This window comes from Mytilus californianus, unplaced genomic scaffold, assembly GCF_021869535.1.
Source record: "Mytilus californianus isolate M0D057914Y unplaced genomic scaffold, xbMytCali1.0.p SCAF_10, whole genome shotgun sequence".
NCBI lineage: Eukaryota > Metazoa > Mollusca > Bivalvia > Mytilida > Mytilidae > Mytilus > Mytilus californianus.
In genome coordinates, this window is record NW_026262582.1 from 75,927,254 (window position 1) to 75,951,209 (window position 23,956).

The following is a 23,956-nucleotide window of genomic DNA, read 5'->3' on the forward strand; positions in this document are numbered from 1 at the left end:
ATCCTTAAGAAGAGTTGTGATCTTACACATTCAAGTTGTAAAACAGCATAACAAATTATTTTTTTTTTGAAGGCATACAAATAGAGGCAAGCGCTCCTATGTGAATCGAATATAAGGTGACCAGCTAGCATAATGAAACCAAAAAGATTGGATTGCAATGAAAGCTAGTTAAGAAACATATGCTTGAATACTAAGTATGTATTATCTGCTAAGAGGGCAACAACTGTCAGAAACACTCCAGCGACTCTTTTCACAAAATATCTTGCGATTAAAATTGATCGTAAGTTATACTGAAATGTGTATGACTTACTAGTATTTTTACTTTTAAGGTTTTTTGTGAAAAGAGCCGCAGGTCTGAACTAGACTTAAAATAAGTAAATAAGTAAGTACTAGTAAATAAATTTTAAACTAAGAAAAGTACACATAGGTATAAACACATAAGGATATATTATTTTAAAATAAGATAAGCACAATAAAGAGGGTCTGGTGTGGGTTGTTAATTTCCGTATCTTTAAATTTAGGGCATTTTTCTTTATCTTTAAACCCAATCAAGAACCTCGCATCAACATTAGATAAAAGATAAAAATAAGCATCAGATTGAAATTAAACAGAGTATGGATCAGAATCACCTTTAAAATGTCACAAAAGCACAAAACTAACTTTTATTTGTCAAACAAAGCAATGAGGTTATAGTAAATTTTAAAATTCACAACACAGGAAGCTCTATTATATAAAGCATATAGCAATGCATGGCGACAATATTATAAGCATGTATCGTAAAGCAGGAAGCAAGATTAAAAACAGAAATTGCAGAAAGCAGGAAATCATAAAATTCAGACATGAGTCAGCAGAATTTGTATTCACAGGCACAACAGAAACAATTTTATTTTTAACTTAGCCAAATGAGGTGTATCCAAAATTGCGCTGCCTCACAGCTGGAATTTTTAAAATTTGACGACTTTTTTTGTATTATTGTATTTGTCTCCAAAGCAACAGATAATTTTTGATTTTTCAAGTCATTTTTCATAAGTGGTTTCGAAATCATTATAAACAAAACGAAGAGTCAATTCTTACTTTTTCCGAATGTTCTTAGTATTTTGTCCCCCCCCCCCCCCACACACACACACACAAATGCCAAGTAAGCGAGTGAGCGGACAGTAACTAACATTTGACATAATAAGAGAAAGATAAATAGTTGGGTTTCTAGACGGTTCGAATGTTGCTCTCTCCCCTTAAGGTAGATGGGGGGGTCTAAATTAAAATCCATAGAATGTTTTAATAATTTGCCGAAATGTAGTTTACATAATGCTTTTTTCAAAAATAAATGATAAAAAGTATGGGTCACCGGGCTGTTTTTCACGCTACAGGTTGTGCAAATTATCAAATTGTGTATAGATTATGCATGTAAAACCCAATTTTGTGTGATAAAAAGAAAACTAAACCATAGAATTTTAAGATAAAATATGAGAAGATTGCTCTTTTAATATGCTTTCAGAAAGGAAAAAAAAGAAAAATTGGGGTCACGGACTCTTGCTACGTAATAAAATAGTTATCATGGTTATATTCATAACGCATTCCCTTATAATAGTTACTTTATCTGAGTTATCTCCCTTTATATGGCAAAGTTGAAAAACATTGAATCAAACAAAACATATTCTATTTGTATAAAATGCAGTCGTAAAAATATGATAAAATACATAATTTCTGTATAGATATGAAAATTCTTACAAATGAATTGCATTCTCGTCTCGAAATTTGCACATTTCATTTAATATCTAGACCGATTGTTTTCTGCTATTTTACAATCCAAGATGAAGGAAGACACCCGAGCTACCTTACGTACATTCAATTGCCTTGCAGAGTTTTTACATATATTTTTATATGTATATCAAAGTTTAGTTTGAAGTCTATGCATGGTGACATCTAAAGGAATAACTTCATCTTGACATGTAATATCAATATCATTCAAATTAAACACTTTTTTGTCATTTGTTTTTGTACCGATTGAAATAGTTTGAAATTTTTCGGGATTGGTCTGCATTTTATTCATTAATTAATGGTTTGCTGTCCTCTTGCAAAGAAGAAATAACCTTTTATAAACACTCGTCTGGTTTTGAAAAAAAAGTATTATCATCTTCATAATTATATAAATTACACTTGTGTACAAACATAAAGATATTGAATAATATAGGACAAAGGATGAACCCTTGAGGCACACCTCTTATCTAAAAAATATACTTGATATGTCTTGACCAATTTTAACACACTGTTTTCTTTTTGACAAGTAACTATTTAACATATCTAAGGTTAATTGTGATTTAAATTCTAATAAAAGTAGATCATGTGGAAGGCAATCAAAGCTTTGGATAGATCTATAAGAATTGCTTCAATGTATTCGTTTGAATCAAGAGCTTTTCCCAATCATTAATCCCTCTTACAAGGGTTGATTGACATCTAAAACCATCTTAATTATTTGAAGCTCTTTTCAGTCCTAAAGAGATCTGGTAATTGTGTCAATAGAGAATCGGCTACGAAACGACAAGATTTCTTACCATACATCATTAATCATTAATTACCAATTATTTTGTTATTTCATTTAGTTCAAAATATTGTATGTTATTTTAATAACGATCATTGTTCTTCTCAGTAATGGGCACCGTAACGGTGATTGGCACAATAGAGTATCTTGTACCATATGAGGAAGTTCGAACTTGTATTGTTTATAATCCGGAGCACCTGAGATCATCCCTGGTTTTTGATGGGGTTCGTGTTGCTCAGTGTTTAGTTTTATATGTTGTGTTTTGTAGACTGTTGTCGTTTTGTCGTTTTCCGTTATTTTGCCATGACATTGTCAGTTCGTTTTCCGTTATTTTGCCATGACATTGTCAGTTCGTTTTCCGTTATTTTGCCATGACATTGTCAGTTCGTTTTCCGTTATTTTGCCATGACATTGTCAGTTCGTTTTCCGTTATTTTGCCATGACATTGTCAGTTCGTTTTCCGTTATTTTGCCATGACATTGCCAGTTCGTTTTCCGTTGTTTTGCCATGACATTGTCAGTTCGTTTTCCGTTATTTTGCCATGACAGTGTCAGTTCGTTTTCCGTTATTTTGCCATGACATTATTCTCTTTTCTTTATTTTTTAACTTCCCATTATTCTCTATTCTTTAATTTTCCCTTATTTTTCTCCATTCTTTATCTGTTTGCCCTTTATTCGGAACTTGTTGTCCATTATTGTCTATACTGTAAACCATCCAGACCCTCTTGTATATTTTTTTTAATTTTACCAAAGGACAAAAATTAAAATTACTGAAAATCAAGGTATGGAAAATTGTAAGTTTGTTTAAATTGATTCAAAAGTATGATCCAATTCTCTTGAGAACATTTAGCTGTTGCGACGCCTTTCTACAATTAAAGATAAAAATGGGACTGAAGGCTACACAAAAAGTTACTTAAATGTACATCAAAATGACGTTTGTAATCTATATCAATTTCAAGTAACGTGACAGTTTCTTTGTGTGACAAAATATTTGCTGAATTGTGATTGATTGTTTTTTTTTTCAAAAGTGATATACCCTGCAGCTAGGACCTGAATTGTATCTTTTATCAGGATTTGCCTGCATCTTATTCTTTAACCGGTTATTCTTTAACCATAAAATCAGCATTTGAGACTCAGCTTGTCATGTAGATGCATGAGTCATTATCAGGACTGCTGAAAAACATGGTATTGTCGTCGGAATAATTATACAAGGTACTCTGTTTTATATCAAAACAAAACAAAATATCGTTTATGAAGATATTAAACAAAAGGATTACTTACATCTTACCTTGGAATACACCTTTTTGAGGCTGTACAGCCACTCAGATCCATGTTTACTTTATTTTATCATTTTCTGTCGGAGAAATAGAATTTTATCAAAGAAACTGATTGTGGTGATACACATATATGCTTATAATTTTTTCCAATAGTTAACAATCGAACTGTAAGACTTCATAAATCAATGAATACTGTGGCCTAATAAAGTTTGTTTGTCGAAGAATTCTCCCCAGTCTTAGCAGCATAGTCTGAGATCTATACCCTCTACGGAAAGCATTTAGGTAAGTATTAAATTTGGAATCAAATATCATGTAAGTGTATTTCAAATAATTTTTGAAAAAAAGGTCAAAACTGACTGGGTGGTACTTTTTATGTAAGGGTGTGATTTAGTCTTCTTTGAGTCGATCTGGAAATATGACGGTGTCTACAGTCAGATTTTATAGACTGTTCGTGTGAGGTGCATGCAACTACAGATCTACCATATGTTTATGTTGCCTTTTAAATGTTTAAACATCAATATTATTTCTTTAGCTTTTTCTTATGTCCCATTTTGGATTCAAATTTTTTACACAATTTTCATAGATTTTTTTTGTGTGGCATTTGTCCTGTTATGGATCATACACCACCTCATTTCCTATTTTCTCAGCAAAATGTTTATTAAAAACATGTGATATATCTTTCTCCGTATGCTGAAATAGTTCACCCCACATTTGCATTTTTTTTATGAAAAGTTTTATAATATATTCAAAACAGCCCTGTTATGTTGCACAACTGAAACCCAAAGAAAAGAATCCAACAATGAACAAATGAAATGACTAGATTAGGGTCGTAATGGGGGTACCTTCCTAACGAATAACGGTCAAAATTCTTGCCAAATGATCGATGTTAACGGTAATTTTTGGTGCATGACGATGAAATGTACATTTGCTGTTAGACGATAAAAACAATCGACTGATTTTGACGACTGATCACGTTTAATTTTTTCCAGAAATGAACGGTAACGATAATTATTTGAGACCCCTGACGAATCACGATAAGGATATTTTGACGACTCACGGTATAATTTAAACCAATTTGACGCTAACGGTGGCCGAAAATGGACGTGTGACGCCTGACGGTAAAGGGCAAATTCTTACCCTCCTAGACTCACAACAACTGGAGACAATAACGTGTCTCTGTTCTGAAAAAAAAAAAAAAAATTTTTTTTTGGCATAGTGTCTCATCTTACTTTTTTTCACTCAAACCTCCTGCCTGCTTTTTTTTTTACAAATTTCATCCAAGCCCCCTATAAATGAAATGGTAGCTCCCTAAGACTTACACAGTTTCACATGCACACAAAAAACCTGACGTAAATGTATGATACTGCAAATCTTTTCTACCTGTTCAGAAATGTTAAACTTGTGCGAAAAGTTATTTCAACCATGGAATTAAAATTTAAAAAACGATGTTTTGTATGAATTAAATCAAAAATCCAAATATTTTATTATAGTGTATCGGTATCTGAATTGGATAATTTTGGCTGTTTAAAATTATTATTACTACATGTAGCTGTAAACTGAAGGAATCACCAAGCGATAGTTACCATTTATTCACAAAACCCTGGATTCATAGGCCTTTATCGAAATGTTTTCTTTATTTTAACCTCACCGTGAACAACGACTAGCTTTACAATATTTTCGAACTACATAAACAAACAAAATCTTGTATTTTTCATCTTAAGGATATGAATTAACTGTTTTGTCAAATATTATATTGCTAAAACAAGTTAAAAATTGATGATCCTTTGAAAATTCGAAACTGGGAATTGAGCATCTCCGCCATAATTTTTCCGAACACATTTTCTGTATTGTGCAATATTTTCAAAGATTCGCCTGTAAATAAGAGAATCTTTTCCTCTAAACATGCCTCCGAAAAAAGAAGGACCCAGTAAGAAAAATGAGGCGAAGAAAAAAGAAAGAACAATTGAGGTTAATACTATGTTGTCGTGGAACGTTCTGAGTAGTAACAACTGTACTGATGCTAGAAACTGGACAGTCGATACAATTTTTGGACAAATGTATTTTTAGTCAATTAGTTGATGATTTACTGTTTTATGGCTAGAATCTGAGAACAGAGGCCACTTTTCTAACTTATTTGGATTTTTTTTTATTTTCTGCTACCAATGATTTATGTACCATGCCTACAACCGTACAGGAGGATTCGGGTAGGACTAGTCCTAGTCCAAATAATTATGACGTCTAGAAAGGCTATTGTACTGTAATAGGAGGGTCGGGTGGCTATGCGTCACCGTTCCCTCGTGTCGATTAAACATCGGACATAGGTTCGTTCCTCTGGGACTGAGCTCTGGCAAATGAGACCAAATACTGATGTTCAGATACTTTATTAAATATTCCACATAAATTTACATGTGAACAATGAAACCAAAACATAAATTTAGTTATTTAAAGTAATTAGTAAATAAGTGCGGAGCTATTTCAGCTCCTCTAAGTAAATTCACAGTCAGAGAGTGTGGAGCAAATACAGCTCCACTGGTCTAATTGGGACCCAGTACAAAATATTTCTATAATAAGTCTATTCTTTTTACAAGTTCAGTTATAAGGTATAATTCCTCCATAAGAATGGCAAATTTTTCTATAAAATATATAGTAAGTTGGAAAAAACGTCTTTAAATCATCATAATATAATTTCATTTATATTTTCACTTTGGTATTCCGTTCTTGTACAGTGCTAAAGTTCATTTTGAGTCATCCCATATTCAAGCAAATGGAGATTATTTCACAGCATCTCCGTTACAATAATTTTTTCCTTTGACGCCTTACAGTGTCGATGTAAGGCGTCAAAGCAAAAAAGTATAATAGCCTAGTCCAAATAATTATAACTCCTGAAAGCCTATTATACTTTTTTGCTTTGACGCCTTACAGCGTCGATGTACAACAAATGATGTAAGGCGTCAAAGCAAAAAATATATAATAGCCTAGTCCAAATATTTATGACGTCTTGAAAGGCTATTATACTTTTTTGCTTTGACGCCTTACAGCATCGATGTAAGGCGTCAAAGCAAAAAATATATAATAGCCTAGTCCAAATAATTATGAAGTCTTGAAAGGCTATTATACTTTTTGTCGAGCCTGCGACTTTTGTCGCAAAAGCGAGACATAGCGATCCTACATTCCGTCGGCGGCGTCCACAAATATTCACTCTGTGGTTAAAGTTTTTGAAATTTTAATAACTTTCTTAAACTATCCTGCATTTCAACCAAACTTGGACAGAAGCTTGTTTATGATCATAAGATAGTATCCAGTAGTAAATTTTATAAAAAAAAAATCCTGTTTATCCGTATTTTACTCATAAATGGACTTAGTTTTTCTGCCAGTTAACATTACATTCACTCTGTGGTTAAAGTTTTTCAAATTTTAATAACTTTCTTAAACTATCCTAGATTTGTACCAAACTTGGACAGAAGATTGTTTATAATCATAAGATAGTATCCAGAAGAAAATTTTGTAAAAAAAAAAAATCCTGTTTATCCGTATTTTACTCATATATGGACTTAGTTTTTCTGCCAGTTAACATAACATTCACTCTGTGGTTAAAGTTTTTCAAATTTTAATAACTTTCTTAAACTATCCTGGATTTGTACCACACTTGGACAGAAGCTTGTTTATGATCAAAAGCTAGTATCTAGAAGGAAATTTTGTAAAAATTTATTACCTTTTTAGCTCACCTGACCTGAAAGGTCAAGTGAGCTTTTCTCATCACTTTGCGTCCGTCATCCGTCGTCCGTAAACTTTTACAAAAATCTTCTCCTCTGAAACTACTGGGCCAAATGCACCCAAACTTAAACACAATCATCATTCAAGTATCTAGTTTTAAAAATGTGTCCGATGACCCCGCAAACCAACCAAGATGGCCGCCATGGCTAAAAATAGAACATAGGGGTAAAATGCAGATTTTGGCTTATATCTCTGAAACCAAAGCATTTAGAGTAAATCTGACATAGGGTAAAACTGATTATCAGGTCAAGATCTATCTGCCCTGAAATTTTCAGACAAATCTGACAACCTGTTGTTGGGTTGCTGCCCCTGAATTGGTAATTTTAAGGAAATTTTGCAGTTTTTATACGACCGCAAAAATTAAAAATTTTTTGGTCGTATATTGGTATGACGTTGGCGTCGTCGTCGTCGTCGTCCGAAGACACATTGGTTTTCGCACTCTAACTTTAGTTTAAGTGAATGGATCTCCATGAAATTTTACCATAAGGTTCAATACCACAAAAGGGAGGTTGGGATTGATTTTGGGGGTTATGGTACCAACAGTTAAGGAATTAGGGGCCAAAAAGGGGCCAAAAATAAGCATTTTTGTAACTTCAAGACAATAACTTGTGTGTAAGTGTATGGATCTCTCTGACATTGTACCACAAGGTTCCATATCACAAAAGGAAGGCTGTAATTGATTTTGGGGGTAATTGCCTCAAAATTTTAGGAATTAGGGGCCAAAAAAGGGGCAAAAAACAAGCATTTTTCTAGTTTCATGACAATAACCTGTGTGTAAGTGTTTGGATATTTCTGAAATTGTACTACAAGGTTCCATATCACAAAGGGAAAGCTGGAATTGAGTTTGGGGGTAATTGCCCGAAACTTTTAGGAATTGGGGGCCAAAAAGGGGCCAAAAATAAGCATTTTTCTAGTTTCCAGACAATAACTTGTGTTCAAGTGTATGGATCTCTCTGAAATTGTACTGCAAGGTACCATACCACAAAGGGAAGGCTGGGATTGAGTTTGGGGGTGATGAATCATAAGGGGGTTCAAAAAATTTGGGGGGGGGGATTTTTTTTTTCTTTCTTTTTTTCCTTTTTTTTTTTTTTTAAATTTTCCATTTTAAGTTGGTTATTTCTGATTTATATTTAAAAGCAAATAATAATGATATGGTAGGAGATAAACACCAAACAGGATGTGTAAATTATTATATAATAAGTATTGTGCAATAGCAAGAAATTTTCAATTGCACAGTATTGCACAATAGCAAGAAATCTTCAATTGCACAGTATTGCGCAATAGCAAGAAATCTTCAATTGCACAGTATTGCGCAATAGCAAGAAATATCCATTGGCACAATATTGCCCAATAGCAAGAAATTGTCAATTGTACAGTATTGCGCAATAGCAAGAAATATTCAATTGCACAGTATTGTGCAAAAGAAGATACTTCGTATAAATTGCTTATTTCTTGATCAATTTCAATGGGGTTTTATTCTTGAATTCTTGGGGTTCTTTAATATGCTGAATCTAACCATGTATTTAGATTTTTGATTATGGGCCCAGTTTTCAAGTTGGTCCAAATCAGGGTCCAAAATTAAACTTTGTTTGATTTCAACAAAAATTGAATATATGGGGTTCTTTCATATGCTGAATATAACCGTGTATTAAGTTTTTGGATTTTGGGCCCCGTTTTTAAATTGGTCCACATTGAGGTCCAAAGGGTCCAAAATTTAACTTTGTTTGATTTCATCAAAAATTGAATTATTGGGGTTCTTTGATATGCAGAATCTTATCGTGTATTTAGATTCTTAATTTTTGGTTCCGTTTTCAAATTGGTCTACATAAAGGTCCAAAGGGTCCAAAATTAAACTTAGTTTGATTTTAACAAAAATTGAATTTTTAGGGTTCCTTGATATGCTGAATCTAAACATGTGTTTAGATTTTTGATTATGGGCCCAGTTTTCAAGTTGGTCCAAATCGGGGTCCAAAATTAAACTTTGTTTGATTTCAACAAAAATTGAATATATGGGGTTCTTTGATATGCTGAATCTAACCATGTATTTAGATTTTTGATTATGGGCCCAGTTTTCAAGTTGGTCCAAATCGGGGTCCAAAATTAAACTTTGTTTGATTTCAACAAAAATTGAATATATGGGGTTCTTTCATATGCTGAATATAACTGTGTATTAAGTTTTTGGATTTTGGGCCCCGTTTTTAAATTGGTCCACATTGAGGTCCAAAGGGTCCAAAATTTAACTTTGTTTGATTTCATCAAAAATTGAATTATTGGGGTTCTTTGATATGCCGAATCTAACTGTGTATTTAGATTCTTAATTTTTGGTTCCGTTTTCAAATTGGTCTACATAAAGGTCCAAAATTAAACTTAGTTTGATTTTAACAAAAATTGAATTTTTAGGGTTCCTTGATATGCTGAATCTAAACATGTGTTTAGATTTTTGATTATGGGCCCAGTTTTCAAGTTGGTTCAACTCGGGGTCCAAAATTAAACTTTGTTTGATTTCAACAAAAATTGAATATATGGGGTTCTTTGATATGCTGAATCTAACCATGTATTTAGATTTTTGATTTTTGGACCCCGTTATCAACTTTGTCCACATTGAGATCAAAAGGGTCCAAAATTAAACTTTGTTTGATTTCATCAAAAATTGAATTCTTGGGGTTCTTTGATATGCTGAATCTAACCATGTATTTAGATTTTGGATATTGGACCATAATAGTTGAATGTCCAATTTAAAATTTTTAAGTTCTTAGACCACATTTAATTCTGTGTCAGAAATCTATGCTGTGTCAAATATTTAATCACAATCCAAATTCAGAGCTGTATCAAGCTTGAATGTTGTGTCCATACTTGCCCCAACTGTTCAGGGTTCGACCTCTGCGGTCGTATCAAGCTGTGCCCTGCGGAGCATTTTATTGGTTTATATCTCTGAAACTAAAGCATTTAGAGCAAATCTGACAGGTGGCAAAAATGTTCATCAGATTTAGATTTATCTGCCCTGAAATTTTCAGACGAAACCGACAACCCGTTGTTGGGTTGCTGCCCCTGAGTTATTAATTTTACAAAAATTTTGCAGTTTTTTGTTATTATCTTAGATATCATTATAATATCTAATATCTAATACTATTAATTATGATTTTAACCTTATTTTACATGATTTCCAAAGCATCAGTAAATACAGGTGAGCGACACAGGCTCTTGAGTGCCTCTAGTTGGTTATTATCTTGAATATTATTATAGATAGAGATAAACTGTAAACAGCAATAATGTTCAGCAAAGTAAGATCTACAAATAAGTCGTATGACCAAAATTGTCAGTCAACCCCTTTAGGAGTTATTGCCCTTTATAGTCAATTTTTAACCATATTATCGTAAATTTTTGTAATCTTTTACAAAAATCTTCTTCTCTGACACTACTGAGACAAATTTAAACATACTTGGCCATAATCATTATTAGGGTATCTAGTTTAAAAAATTTGTCCGATGACCCTGCCTTCCAACCATCATGGCCGACTTGGTTAAAAATAGAACATAGGGGTAAAATGCAGTTTTTGGTTTATATATGTGAAACTAAAGCATTTAGAGCAAATCTGACAGGTGGCAAAAATGTTAATCAGATTTAGATTTATCTGCCCTGAAATTTTCAGACGAATCCGACAACCCGTTGTTGGGTTGCTGCCCCTGAGTTAGAAATTTTACAGAAATTTTGCAGTTTTTGTCGAGCCTGGGACTTTTGTCGCAGAAAGCTCGACATAGGGATAGTGATCCGGCGGCGGCGGCTACGGCGGCCTTCGGCGTTAGCTAACTTCTTAAAAGCTTTATATTTTAGAAGGTGGAAGGTCTGGATGCTTCATACATTGTATATGGATGCCTCATGTTACGAAGTTTCTGTCAGTCACATGTCCAATGTCCTTGACCTCATTTTCATGGTTCAGTGACTACTTGAAAAAAAAGTTAAGATTTTTTGTAATGTTAGATTCTCTCTTATTATAAGTAATAGGATAACTATATTTGGTATGTGGGTACCTTGCAAGGTCCTCATGCCCGTCAGACAGTTTTCACTTGACCTCGACCTCATTTCATGGATCAGTGAACAAGGTTAAGTTTTGGTGGTCAAGTCCATATCTCAGATACTATAAGCAATAGGTCTAGTATATTCGCTGTATGGAAGGACTGTAAGGTGTACATGTCCAACTGGCAGGTGTCATCTGACCTTGACCTCATTTTCATGGTTCATTGGTTAATAGTTAAGTTTTTGTGTTTTAGTCTGTTTTTCTTATACTGTATGCCATAGGTCTACTATATTTGGTGTATGGAATGATTGTAAGGTGTACATGTCTAGCGGGCAGGTGTCATCTGACCTTGACCTCATTTTCATGGTTCAGTGGTCAAAGTTAAGTTTTTGAGTTTTGGTCTTTTTTTCTAATACTATATGCAATAGTTCAACTATATTTGGTATGTGTGTACCTTGCAAGGTCCTCATGCCCGTCACACAGTTTTCACTTGACCTCGACCTCATTTCATGGATCAATGAACAAGGTTAAGTTTTGGTGGTCAAGTCCATATCTCAGATACTATAAGCAATAGGTCTAGTATATTCGCTGTATGGAAGGACTGTAAGGTGTACATGTCCAACTGGCAGGTGTCATCTGACCTTGACCTCATTTTCATGGTTCAGTGGTTATAGTTAAGTTTTTGTGTTTTGGTCTGTTTTTCTTATACTGTATGCCATAGGTCTACTATATTTGGTGTATGGAATGATTGTAAGGTGTACATGTCTAGCTGGCAGGTGTCTTCTGACCTTGACCTCATTTTCATGGTTCAGTGGTTATAGTTAAGTTTTTGAGTTTTGATCTTTTTTTCTAATACTTTATGCAATAGGTCATCTATATTTGGTGTATGGAAATATTTTATGATGTACCTGTCAGTCTTGCAGGTTTTATTTGACCTTGACCTCATTTTCACGGTTCATTGCTCAGTGTTAAGTTTTTGTGTTTTGGTCTGTTTTTCTAATACTATAAGCAATAGGTCAACTATATTTGTTGTATGGAAGGATTGCAAGCTGTAGTACATGTCTGCCTGGCATTGTTCATCTGACCTTGACCTCATTTTCTTGGTTCATTGGTCAATGATTAGTTTTCTTGGTTAAGTCTGTATCTTAGAAACTATAAACAATAGGTCAACTATATTTAGTGTATTGAATGATTGTAAGGTGTACATGTATTTCTTGTTTGGTTTATATGACCTTGACCTCATTTTCTTGGATCATGTTGAGTGTGTGTGATAGTTGTAGTAAAGCTTTATATTTAGGACTATCAACATAATATCAATGATTAGTAAAGAAGGCGAGACATTTCAGCGTGTGCACTCTTGTTTGTTATTGTCTTAGATATCATCATAATATCTAATATCTAATACTATTAATTATGATTTTCACCTTATTTTACATGATTTCCAAAGCATCAGTAAATACAGGTGAGCGCCACAGGCTCTTGAGAGCCTCTAGTTTTCCATATATTACTTATAAATGGACTTAGTTTTATTCCAGTTAACATTACGTACAGTCATCAGTTAAAGTTTTTAAAACATCTATTAGATTCATAAACCTTCTTGGATTTTTACCAAACTTAAACAGAACTTCTTACAATCAAAAGATAGTATCTAGAGGAAAATTTTTAATTATTTTTTCCCCATTTTTGTTGAGCCTGCGACTAACAGCAAAAGTAGGCGAGACACTGGGTTCCGCGGAACCCTTACGAATTTTTTGCTTTGATGCCTTACAGCGTTGATGTAAGGCGTCAAAGCAAAAAAAATATAATAGCCTTTCAAGACGTCATAATTATTTGGATGAGACTAGTAATAGACTGAATTCTTCTGTCCCTATAATGCATATATTCCTAATTTCCATCTACTTTTATTTGATTTTGCTATTTGCAATTTTTTTTTTTTTTTTTTTTAAATGGTTTCCCAGAATTTCCAAAAAAACATCACTTCCAGAGTATATAATATCAAAAGCGGTAAAATTTGATGGACCCGAATTTTCAGAACGTTTGATTTGTATTATCCAGAAATTCAGGTAAACCAAATTTTACTGATTTTGGTATTTTATACTCTCCGAAAGTGACGTATTTTGGAAATTCTGGGGAAACCATTTTGAAATTAAAAAGTAAATTTTTGCTCACCTCATATGGAATCGTATCTTATTTTATCGTTTCTTTTTGATATTTCTGGAAATATTTTGCATCAACATGATCAAAAAGCACAAAAAAGTAAGACTCTGAAACTATGCAAAAATTTCTAACCAGCACTGAAGATTTCATGCCAAAATTTGGTGTCAAAGTTCCCCCTAAAATTCTCTCTCAAAGTCCAGATGTAAAAAATTGCTTCAGCGTTATGACGTCGAAGGAATGTGTCAGAGAAAAATTCAAATAGCCTTGCAAGAAGTCATAATTATTTGGACTAGGGTAGGACATATCACTAAGCCCAAATTTTACTTAGATTTTACCCCCTGTGGTTTGGAGAAACCGGGCCTGTTCACCCAAAATAATGTTAGCTCCCTTTAATGTTTGCCCCCTTTCACATTCACACCCCACACTTTTGCACCTTTTTACAAGGTTTTGTGTTGGATAAGTTATTAATCATGATCATGGTCATGCTTAATTTAGTGTATTTGCTATAAAGTAAAGTGAATTAGTTTTTATGCCCCCGTCGTAGCGGAGGGGGCATTAAGTTTTACCCTTGTCCGTCTGTACGTATGTACGTACGGACATGTCCGTACGTCCCGAAATTGTTTTCCGTTCTCTAACTTGAGTTTGCCTCAACCAAATGTTATTAAACTTATACACAATGCTTATTACCACAAAACACAGATCAAGTTTGAATTTTGGTGGCATCACTTTAACCGTTCTAGAGTTATGCCCCTTTATAAATGGAAAAATTGCAAAATTTTTAGTTTCCGTTCTCTAACTTAAGTTTTCCTCAACCAAATGATATGAAACATATACACAATGCTTATTACCACTAAATACAGATCAAGTTTGAATTTTGGTAGCGTCACTCTAACTATTCTAGAGTTATGCCCCTTTATAAATGAAAAATTGCTAAATTTTTAGTTTCCGTTCTCTAACTTAAGTTTGCCTCAACCAAATGTTATGAAACTTATACACAATGCTTATTACCACAAAACACAGATCAAGTTTGAATTTTGGTGGCGTCACTTAATAGGCTCTAGAGTTATATAAATGCTCCTTTATAATGGAAAAATTGTTAAATTTTTAGTTTCCGTTCTCTAACTTTAGTTTGTCTCAACCAAATGTTATAAAACTTATACACAATCGTTCTAGAGTTATGCGTGTTTACAAATAGAAAAATTGCAGAATTTTTTGTTTCTGTTCTTTAAAGTTAGCCTCAACCAAATGTTATGAGACTTACACACAATGCTTATTACCACAAAACTCAGATCAAGTTCAAATTTGGGTAGTATCACTTTTACCGTTCTTCAGTTATGTCCCTTTATAACTATATGATATGAAAGCGGGGGCATCATCTGTGTCCACATGTGGACACAATCCACATTTATTTTTAATAACATAAAATAATATTTTATAAGCCTCGACAGGTTTTCTGTTGTGAGTTATTTTGACAGACAGTCAGGTTTACTACTTGTACAAGTAATCTTTATTTACTTGAAGAAGTAAAAAAAATATACTCATATAAGTTAATTAAAATGTTTGAATAATCTCCCCTTAATTTTCTCAAAAATTTACTTGTATAAGTGAATTTTTTTTACAATCCCACAAAAATTCTCAAGTTTTAAAATGTAAAAACATGCCTTTAATGATTTTTCCCAGGTTAGCTCATAATTTTTTATTAGAGTTCAATGTTTCATCTCATTAATTCAACAAAGAAACTGATTGAGCAAAGATCTTAAGTATTTGCGCAAGGCCTTCAAAAATTGCCCCTTGGAGGCTTGTAAATGAGCATGCGCAGTGTTCTGAAGATAACAGACAAATGAGATTTTCATTGTCCATGAAATTACACTTAAAAGATTAGTAAAGACATCTGCAAAGGACAGACAATTTAAAATTCTAATAGAGCAAAGAAGTCTTAAGAATTCAAGAAAAGAAGATAGGATGACTTTTTTACTTATATAAGTAAAAAAATCTGAATGTCTAAAGGACATAACTAAGCCAAAAATTATTTACCTATACAAGTAAATAAAATACACTTGTATAAGTATCCTACAAATTTACTTATATAAGTATATTAATATTACTTCTTCAAGTAAATAAAAAATACTTGTACAAGTAGTACCCCTGACTGACAGAATAACATGGATAATGAATGTCTTTATGATGATCAATGACTAACATGACTAACATGACTAAGTCATTCATCTCTAAGACTTGTAAAGGAAAGACTGAAGATTCCAAAGGGCTATTAAACTCATCACAAAATGTTGAAAATAATGATATTTCATTGTATTCATTAAAAATCTTCATTACTTTTACTCCTGCCAGAGACATGAATTATATATGTCTCTGACTAAACACCTACACAATAATTCAAAATTAGCTGTGCGTGTAAATACTAATTTTAAACAGTAATCTTAAAAAATTCACAAATTTTATTCTTGAGAATATAAATAATAGGACTTATACATAAAAAACATCTTCTAATTCTACTAGTTTTAAAAAAAAAAAATGATTTTGTAATATTGTTTTTCAGGATAAAACCTTTGGATTGAAAAACAAGAAAGGATCAAAGCAACAGAAGTTCATTCAGCATGTAGAGAAACAAGTCAAATGTGGGAATGTCAAAACAAGCAAGGTACGTTTCACCTTATAAAGATTATTATCATTGCTACCTGTGCATGTGGGAGGTCAAGTGAGCACAGACAATGGCATAAAGTTTTCTGTGTCGAGGTTTCTTGATAAGGCGCATACATTTCAGGACGCATGACTTTCTGTCTGGATAAGGTAAAGCTGAAACCCATACATCCACATGAAAGTCCTGGTTTTACTATCTGAGTTTACAGCAACTCAATTTCATGGTGCTAATCATGATATTTGAGATATTGGATCACATGATTCAGTTAATAGAATCATGATAATTTAGATATTGGATCAAATGGTTCGGTCAATAAAATCATAATATAGTAGATATTGAATCAAATGGTTCGGTCAATAGAATCATCCTATAGTAGATATTGGATCAAATGGTTTTGGTCAATAGAATCATCATATAGTAGATATTGGATCAAATGGTTCAGTCAATAGAATCATCATATAGTAGATATTGGATCAAATGGTTCAGTCAATAAAATCATCATATAGTAGATATTGGATCAAATGGTTTTGGTCAATAGAATCATCATATAGTAGATATTGGATCAAATGGTTTTGGTCAATAGAATCATCATATAGTAGATATTGGATCAAATGGTTCAGTCAATAGAATCATCATATAGTAGATATTGGATCAAATGGTTCAGTCAATAAAATCATCATATAGTAGATATTGGATCAAATGGTTCGGTCAATAAAATCATCATATAGTAGATATTGGATCAAATGTTTCAGCTAATAAAATCATGATATCGTAGATATTGGATCAAATGGTTCAACCAAAAGAATCATGATATCTTAGATATGGGATCCAGAGCTCCAGATAAGCTGCGTATTTGCATAATTACGCAATTAAAACAATAGAAAACCCAATTCAATTGTCCTTCTCAGCGTTTAAAAACCCAATTAATTCAAAGGAGAACCCAATTATTTATTAAAACTATGCATTTCCAACCATAATAGTCGCTGTCAGTGCGTTATTTACCCTAAATAATGAATTATTTTTGCGTAATTTAAAAATCTATTTTTGTAATTTAAAGAAATCTACTTTTGTTCTTAAAATAGAGCACCAATCAAAAAGCAATCCTAAGTTCTCGGGCATTCTCGCTCACTTACATTAACACAAATGTAAGTGAAGCGATAAGGGTCGAGAAGTTACAAATGGCAGAACTGGGTCCTTGTAGGAATCTAAAAATCGTTTGTCCCTTGCTAAAATTTTTAATCCTGATAAACAAGCGGCATCAGTTCATAAAATTTTCTTTTTATAGCAAAGGAAAAGAAGAGGTAGAAAAAGCACCTCTTGTGCCAAAGACGTAGTTTATTGAATTACATCAAAACTGACACATATATATTCTGAGGAATAAAGAAATATCACACATATTATTAATTCACTCGTGAAAGCAATAACTCCGTGTGCAATAACACTAGACATTAAATAACCACCCATCATCATGATCATATATTTATCATGTTTATAGTGACTGTTTTGCTGCTTACATGAACAATATTTTGGTGTATGTCACTAAATTGGGTAAAAATAAAACTGTCCATGAATCGATGTTACATTGTTTTAACACAGTCACAGAACTATAATATTGATGCATCATGAACATGACAATGAATCAATTTTACCCAAACAGAGTAAATGTCTCAATTTTAAAACAATGATGAAAAAAACCCAGTACATTCAGGAATAATGGAGTGAAAAACCCAATTCAATCTTTGCCTGAGGGGTGAACTTGAACTGATCATGATGATGCAAAAGAAAAACCTATTTCACTCAATTACATAAACAATGAGGAGTAAAAGCCCTAATTAGTAAATTCTTATCTGGAGCTCTGGGGATCGAATGTTTCAACCAAAAGAATCATGATATCATAGATATTAGATCAAATGGTTCAGCCAATAGAATCTTGATATTTTAGATATTAGATCAAATGGTTCAGCCAATAGAATCATGATATTTTAGGTATTAGATCAAATGGTTCAGCCAATAGAATCATGATATCTTAGATATTGGATCAAATGGTTCATCCAATCATGCCAATAGAATCATGATATTTTAGATATTAGATCAAATGGTTCAGCCAATAGAATCTTGATATTTTAGATATAAGATCAAATGGTTCAGCCAATAGAATCATGATATTTTAGATATTAGATCAAATGGTTCAGCCAATAGAATCATGATATCTTAGATATTGGATCAAATGGTCCAGCCAATAGAATCATGGTATTTTAGATATTAGATCAAATGGTTCATGCAGCCAATAGAATCATGATGTCTTAGATATTGGATCAAATGATCCAGCCAAAAGAATCATGATATCTTAGATATTGGATCAAATGGTCCAGCCAAAAGAATCATGATATTTTAGATATTAGATCAAATGGTTCGGCCAATAGAATCATGACATGTAGATAATGGATCAAATGGTTCAGCCAATAGAATCATGACATGTAGATAATGGATCAAATGGTTCAGCCAATAGAATCATGATATTTTAGATAATAGATCAAATGGTCCAGCCAATAGAATCATGATATGTAGATATTGGATCAAATGGTTCAGCCAATAGAATCTTGATATTTTAGATATTGGATCAAATGGTTCAGCCAATAGAATCATGATATCTTAGATATTGGATCAAATGGTTCAGCAAATAGAATCATGATTTAGTAGATATTGGATCAAATGGTTCAGCCAATAGAATCATGTTATTGTAGATGTCTGATTAAATGTTTCAGCCAATTGAATGATGTTATTGCAGATATTTGATCAAATTTTCCAGCCAATGAAATTCAATGTGATTTCATGAATATTGATGATTTTTCTTGTAGCTTAATGAATTGACTCAAGCAGGCAAGAAAAAGGAAGACAAGAAAAAAGAACAAGATGAGTTAAATATGTTGTTTAGACCAGTACAGACAGTAGGCAAAGGTAAACACCCAATCAAAATTTAATTTATACTGTACATTGGTGTAAACATCCAATCAAAATGAGGTTTATACTGTACACTGAGGTAAACATCGTCATCAAATCAAAATGAGGTTTATACTGTACATTGATGTAGTATCCAATCAAAATGAGGTTTATTCTGTACATCATGTACATTGAGGTAAACATCCAATCAAAATGAGGTTTATTCTGTACATTGAGGTAAACACCCAATCAAAATGAGGTTTATTCTAGCTGTACATTGATGTAGTATCCAATCAAAATGAGGTTAATTCTGTACATTGAGATAAACACCCAATCAAAATGAGGGTTATTCTGTACATTGATGTAAATATCCAATCAAAATGAGGTTTATACTGTACATTAAAGAGGTTAACATCGTCATCCAATCAACATGATCAAAATTAGTTTTATAATGTACGTTGAGGTAAACATCCATTTCAATTTAAGTTTATAACATAAATTAAAGTGAACATCCAATCAAATTAGGTTAAATTTATACTATACATTGAGGTAAACATCCACTCAAAATTAATTGACACTTGCACAGGATATATAAGAGCTGTGTCCCTTCGCCTATAAAATGATACCTGTGTTTTTGCTCACAGGCTGAAAAAAAATACTGGTATGTAGATATAATGTTTTTGACTGAGTGGAAAACAGTCTGACTTTGATCTTGCTTGTTCAGTTTATATTGTAAATAAACTCATTGATCATAGATACCAGTATTAGAATTTTGTTTGCTATTCAGCTAGACACTTGAATCGTCTACAAAAGACTCTTTAGTGACGCTTGAACCAAAACAACTAAAAATAATCAAATAAAGAACACAGTTGAAGATCATTAAAGACAAAAATTCAGAAAGTTTGCAAAATACAGCTTAGGAAATCTATTACTTGGAAAGCTTGCCGTAGCAGAGATTAAGATTTACCCTTGTCAATCTGTACAATGCTGTATGTCCGATAGTCCCCAAATGGATTCTGTTCTCTATCTTTAGTTTGCTTCAACCAAATCTTATGAAACTTATACACAATGCTAATTGCCACAAAATTCAGATCAGGCCAAATAAAATAATATGTGTGTTTCCTATATTTTTTACATCTTTGAATAAAATAGGGTGGGTAGAAAGGGAATTTTATTTACATTGAGTCTATCATCAGTCAGGGATATAACTCTATCATGTCTGTAGGGTTATTCAGTGTTCCAGCTAGGTCGTTTTCACAGGGCGGTCAGGCTGCCCTTTCCCGAGTGCCGCCCTGTGCCCTTTTCTGACGCCCTGTGCCCTTTTTAAGACGGCCTGCCTTTTTTCGTAAGTACATGCCTTTATTGCCGTAATATTTTGATGAACATACAATTATTCTACCTGTCTTCATATTTATGACAAGTTTATGACCCTCAGCTAATTAACATTTACAGCAGGTGTAATAAGTTGTGATTACAGATAATCCGCTTATCGACATCGGATGGGTCATTAATCCGTTAATTAAACTTCATAATTGACTATTGTAATAATTTTTCTCATTAAATTCGGTCAGTCAGCATTTCAATTTCAATGTTTCTCAAAAGATGACAATTTGCGTTTGATGTATCCGTAGATCGTCTGTTGTTTATAAGTCAAAGATTTGTTATTTTAAATTGATCTTTTAACATGTTTAAACTAGTTTTAATCCAGAAGAAAGTAAAAACAATGCCTGGCTGTACCTTTCATTGAATATCTATATCCAAAATAAATTAATTAAAGCTGTAATCCATGATCACAAATTGACTGCTTTGTTTACATTAGTTGAAAGCCATGTGCTTTTTTGGCGGGAAAATTCGGAAAACCCCTTTAACAAGAAACAGTTACATTTCATTGTTATTTATAGACAGTAAGATTTTCATTTTGATTTTGATTAACTGCTAAGATTATTTCATTAAAAATGAATACTTTCTTGGGGTGAAACTGATAATACTTTAATACTCTACATCTAGGGGTGTGTAAAATGGAAAAGGGGGGGGAGGGGATTTTTATATATTTTTTATATATAATATTACAAATATAAGTTTAACAGTCTGAAAAGACATGGTTAAATGGATTTTAATTCTGAAAAACTCAATGTGGTTTATTATAATTCTTTTATTATTTCTATCATAATCAGAAACACTGGGCTACATGTATTAGGCATTTCAAACATAATATATAATTGCCTTTATAAGAACATTCAAGACTATTAATAAGTATGTACCTGTAGTAAAAATACCCTGGTAGGGCCTTAAAATTCTACAAAACACCGCTGCGCTCTGCATTGCAACTTAACCTTAGACCTACCATGCATCAAAAATGTTCTAGGGAAGACTGAGCTAGTAATATACGTCCTTGCATGGTCCCTTTAATACTGTTACCCAAAATAAGGTTGATTTTCATCTAGCGTAAAAGTGACTAAACCCCCTCAAAACTCCTAGCTGAAACCCTTGCAGTAAACATAAGACAATGTTTGACATGCCCTTTTTGAAATATCAATCATCGTGCTAAAGTGCCCTTTTCATGATTGGCTCCCTGCCCTTTTGAAATCCTAGCTGGAACACTGTTATTACAGAAAAATAACATACATTTGTTATTGTGGACTAAAAAATCAAAGAACTGTGATAACATATGTATGTTACATGTTTCAAAGGGACAATATACATCATTAGTTTTGTTAAAATGTATACAAGTTCTATTGATATTACTATTGTCTTTATGTATACTTAACTGTAGAAAGATATAACAGTTCATAGTTTGCCAATTTTGCATAGTACACCTATGTTATTACAGAAAAAAATATGCCTGTAATAACTAAAGGGTGTTATCACAGCTTCTCTATATCACTCCAAAGCATTTGCTCAGACATACATCATGCTTAATTAGTCCCCTACCGACAAAGTCGAAGGGGACTTTAGGTTTGCACTCCGTCCGTCTGTCTGTCCGTCTGTCCATCCATCAGTCTGGCAAAGTAGTTTTCCACACTTTTTTTCTTCGTTCTTGAAGATATTGATTTCATATTTGGTATATAGTTTTATCATGACAAGTTATAGATCAATTTCGAATTTTGTTCCGGTCTGATGATTTAGTCCTGAGTTATCATGGTCCATATCTAATGTTAGAGTAAGTACATTTTGTATGTTAAACCATATTTCTGTACAAAGGGAGATAACTCATTTTTTAAAAGACATTCTTTGGTAAATTGTTTGAAGTGTTTGTTATTTTGTATAAACTAATTTTCTGAATGCTATATATATAAAAAAAAATTATAAAGTGATATCCTTTAATTAGATAATATTCTATTTTTTTTAAGGTATATATTTCATTACATTTCATTGTGTATAGATAAAAGTTGTTGACATTTTATAGATAAATTACAAATCTATATTAGTTTGTGACAAATGAAAGAAAAATTATTTGGAACTATTAATTATATTTGATTATAATTTAAAAATAGATATACATTGTATTATATCATGTTTAATTTAAGAGAACTATTAATCATATCTAATGTTAGAGTGTTTTCCACACTTTTGTTCATCATGCTTGAAGATATTGATTGATAATTGGTATATAGTTTTATTATGACAAGTTACAGATCAAGTTCAAATTTTTGTTTCGGTCTGATAATTTTATGCAGAGTTATGGTCCTTGGACTTGAAAATATTCACTCATATAATCAGTTTACCACACTGTTTTTAGTCATGCTTGAAGATATTGACTTGATATTTTCTTTTTGTTGACACCATGACAAGTTATAGAACAAGTTAGCATTTTGTTCCAGTATAATGAATTTTTACCCGGTAGGGGACTACATGTATGTATTGCCATGCAATACTCTCAGAATGCTTGTTACAATGCATTTTAATTTATTGTAAGAAATAATGACCAGAGCATGTAATGAGGTTCTGCGCAAGCTTCCCAGTAATTCCCAAGTGTTTCATATAATAAGTTACATTCCTTTAATAACTGAGCCTTGTTATTACAGCTAAGTTTATCCCTAAAAAGCCTTGTCTCATTGATTTACCATGGTTTATCAAAAATGTATTAATTTAATTAAAAAATGAGTTATCAAGGCTAAGCATTTAGTTTCTGCGCAAAGTCTCAAGAGTTCCCTAGAGCCCACTATAAATTAAAATATTTTTGATTTATTTTACAAATAACAAACATATGTTATTACAGATTTAGATTATTCGTGTGTTTCTTTGTCCTATATGTTCTCCCATTTATTTGTATTGTAGTCATGTCATGTAATGTTGTCATTTTAATGTTATATTTAACAATGTCATAAAAGCGGGAGGTTTGGCATGCCACAAAACCAGTTTCAACCCACCATTTTTTTCTTAAAATGTCCTGTACCAAGTCAGGAAAATTGCCATTGTTACATTATAGTTCGTTTCTGTGTGTGTTACATTTTAATGTTGTGTTTTTGTTGTGTCGTTGTTCTCCTCTTATATTTGGTGCGTTTCCCTCAGTTTTAGTTTGTAACCCGGATTTGTTTTTATCTCTATCGATTTATGAGTTTCGAACAGCGGTATACTACTGTTGCCTTTATTTAG

General features: G+C 32.5%; 1 protein-coding gene across 1 annotated transcript in view; it reads left to right on the plus strand.

Moving 5' to 3' along the window:
* Nucleotides 1–5,617: 5,617 nt before the first annotated feature.
* Nucleotides 5,618–23,956, plus strand: part of LOC127718544 (zinc finger CCCH domain-containing protein 15-like) — a 44,975-nt gene continuing 26,636 nt past the window's right edge. The window contains exons 1-3 of the mRNA XM_052224613.1: nucleotides 5,618–5,783; nucleotides 16,319–16,420; nucleotides 19,279–19,378. Coding sequence (XP_052080573.1) covers nucleotides 5,718–5,783; nucleotides 16,319–16,420; nucleotides 19,279–19,378 — 268 coding nt within the window. The 5' untranslated portion in view covers nucleotides 5,618–5,717. The remainder of the gene's footprint in view (nucleotides 5,784–16,318; nucleotides 16,421–19,278; nucleotides 19,379–23,956) is intronic.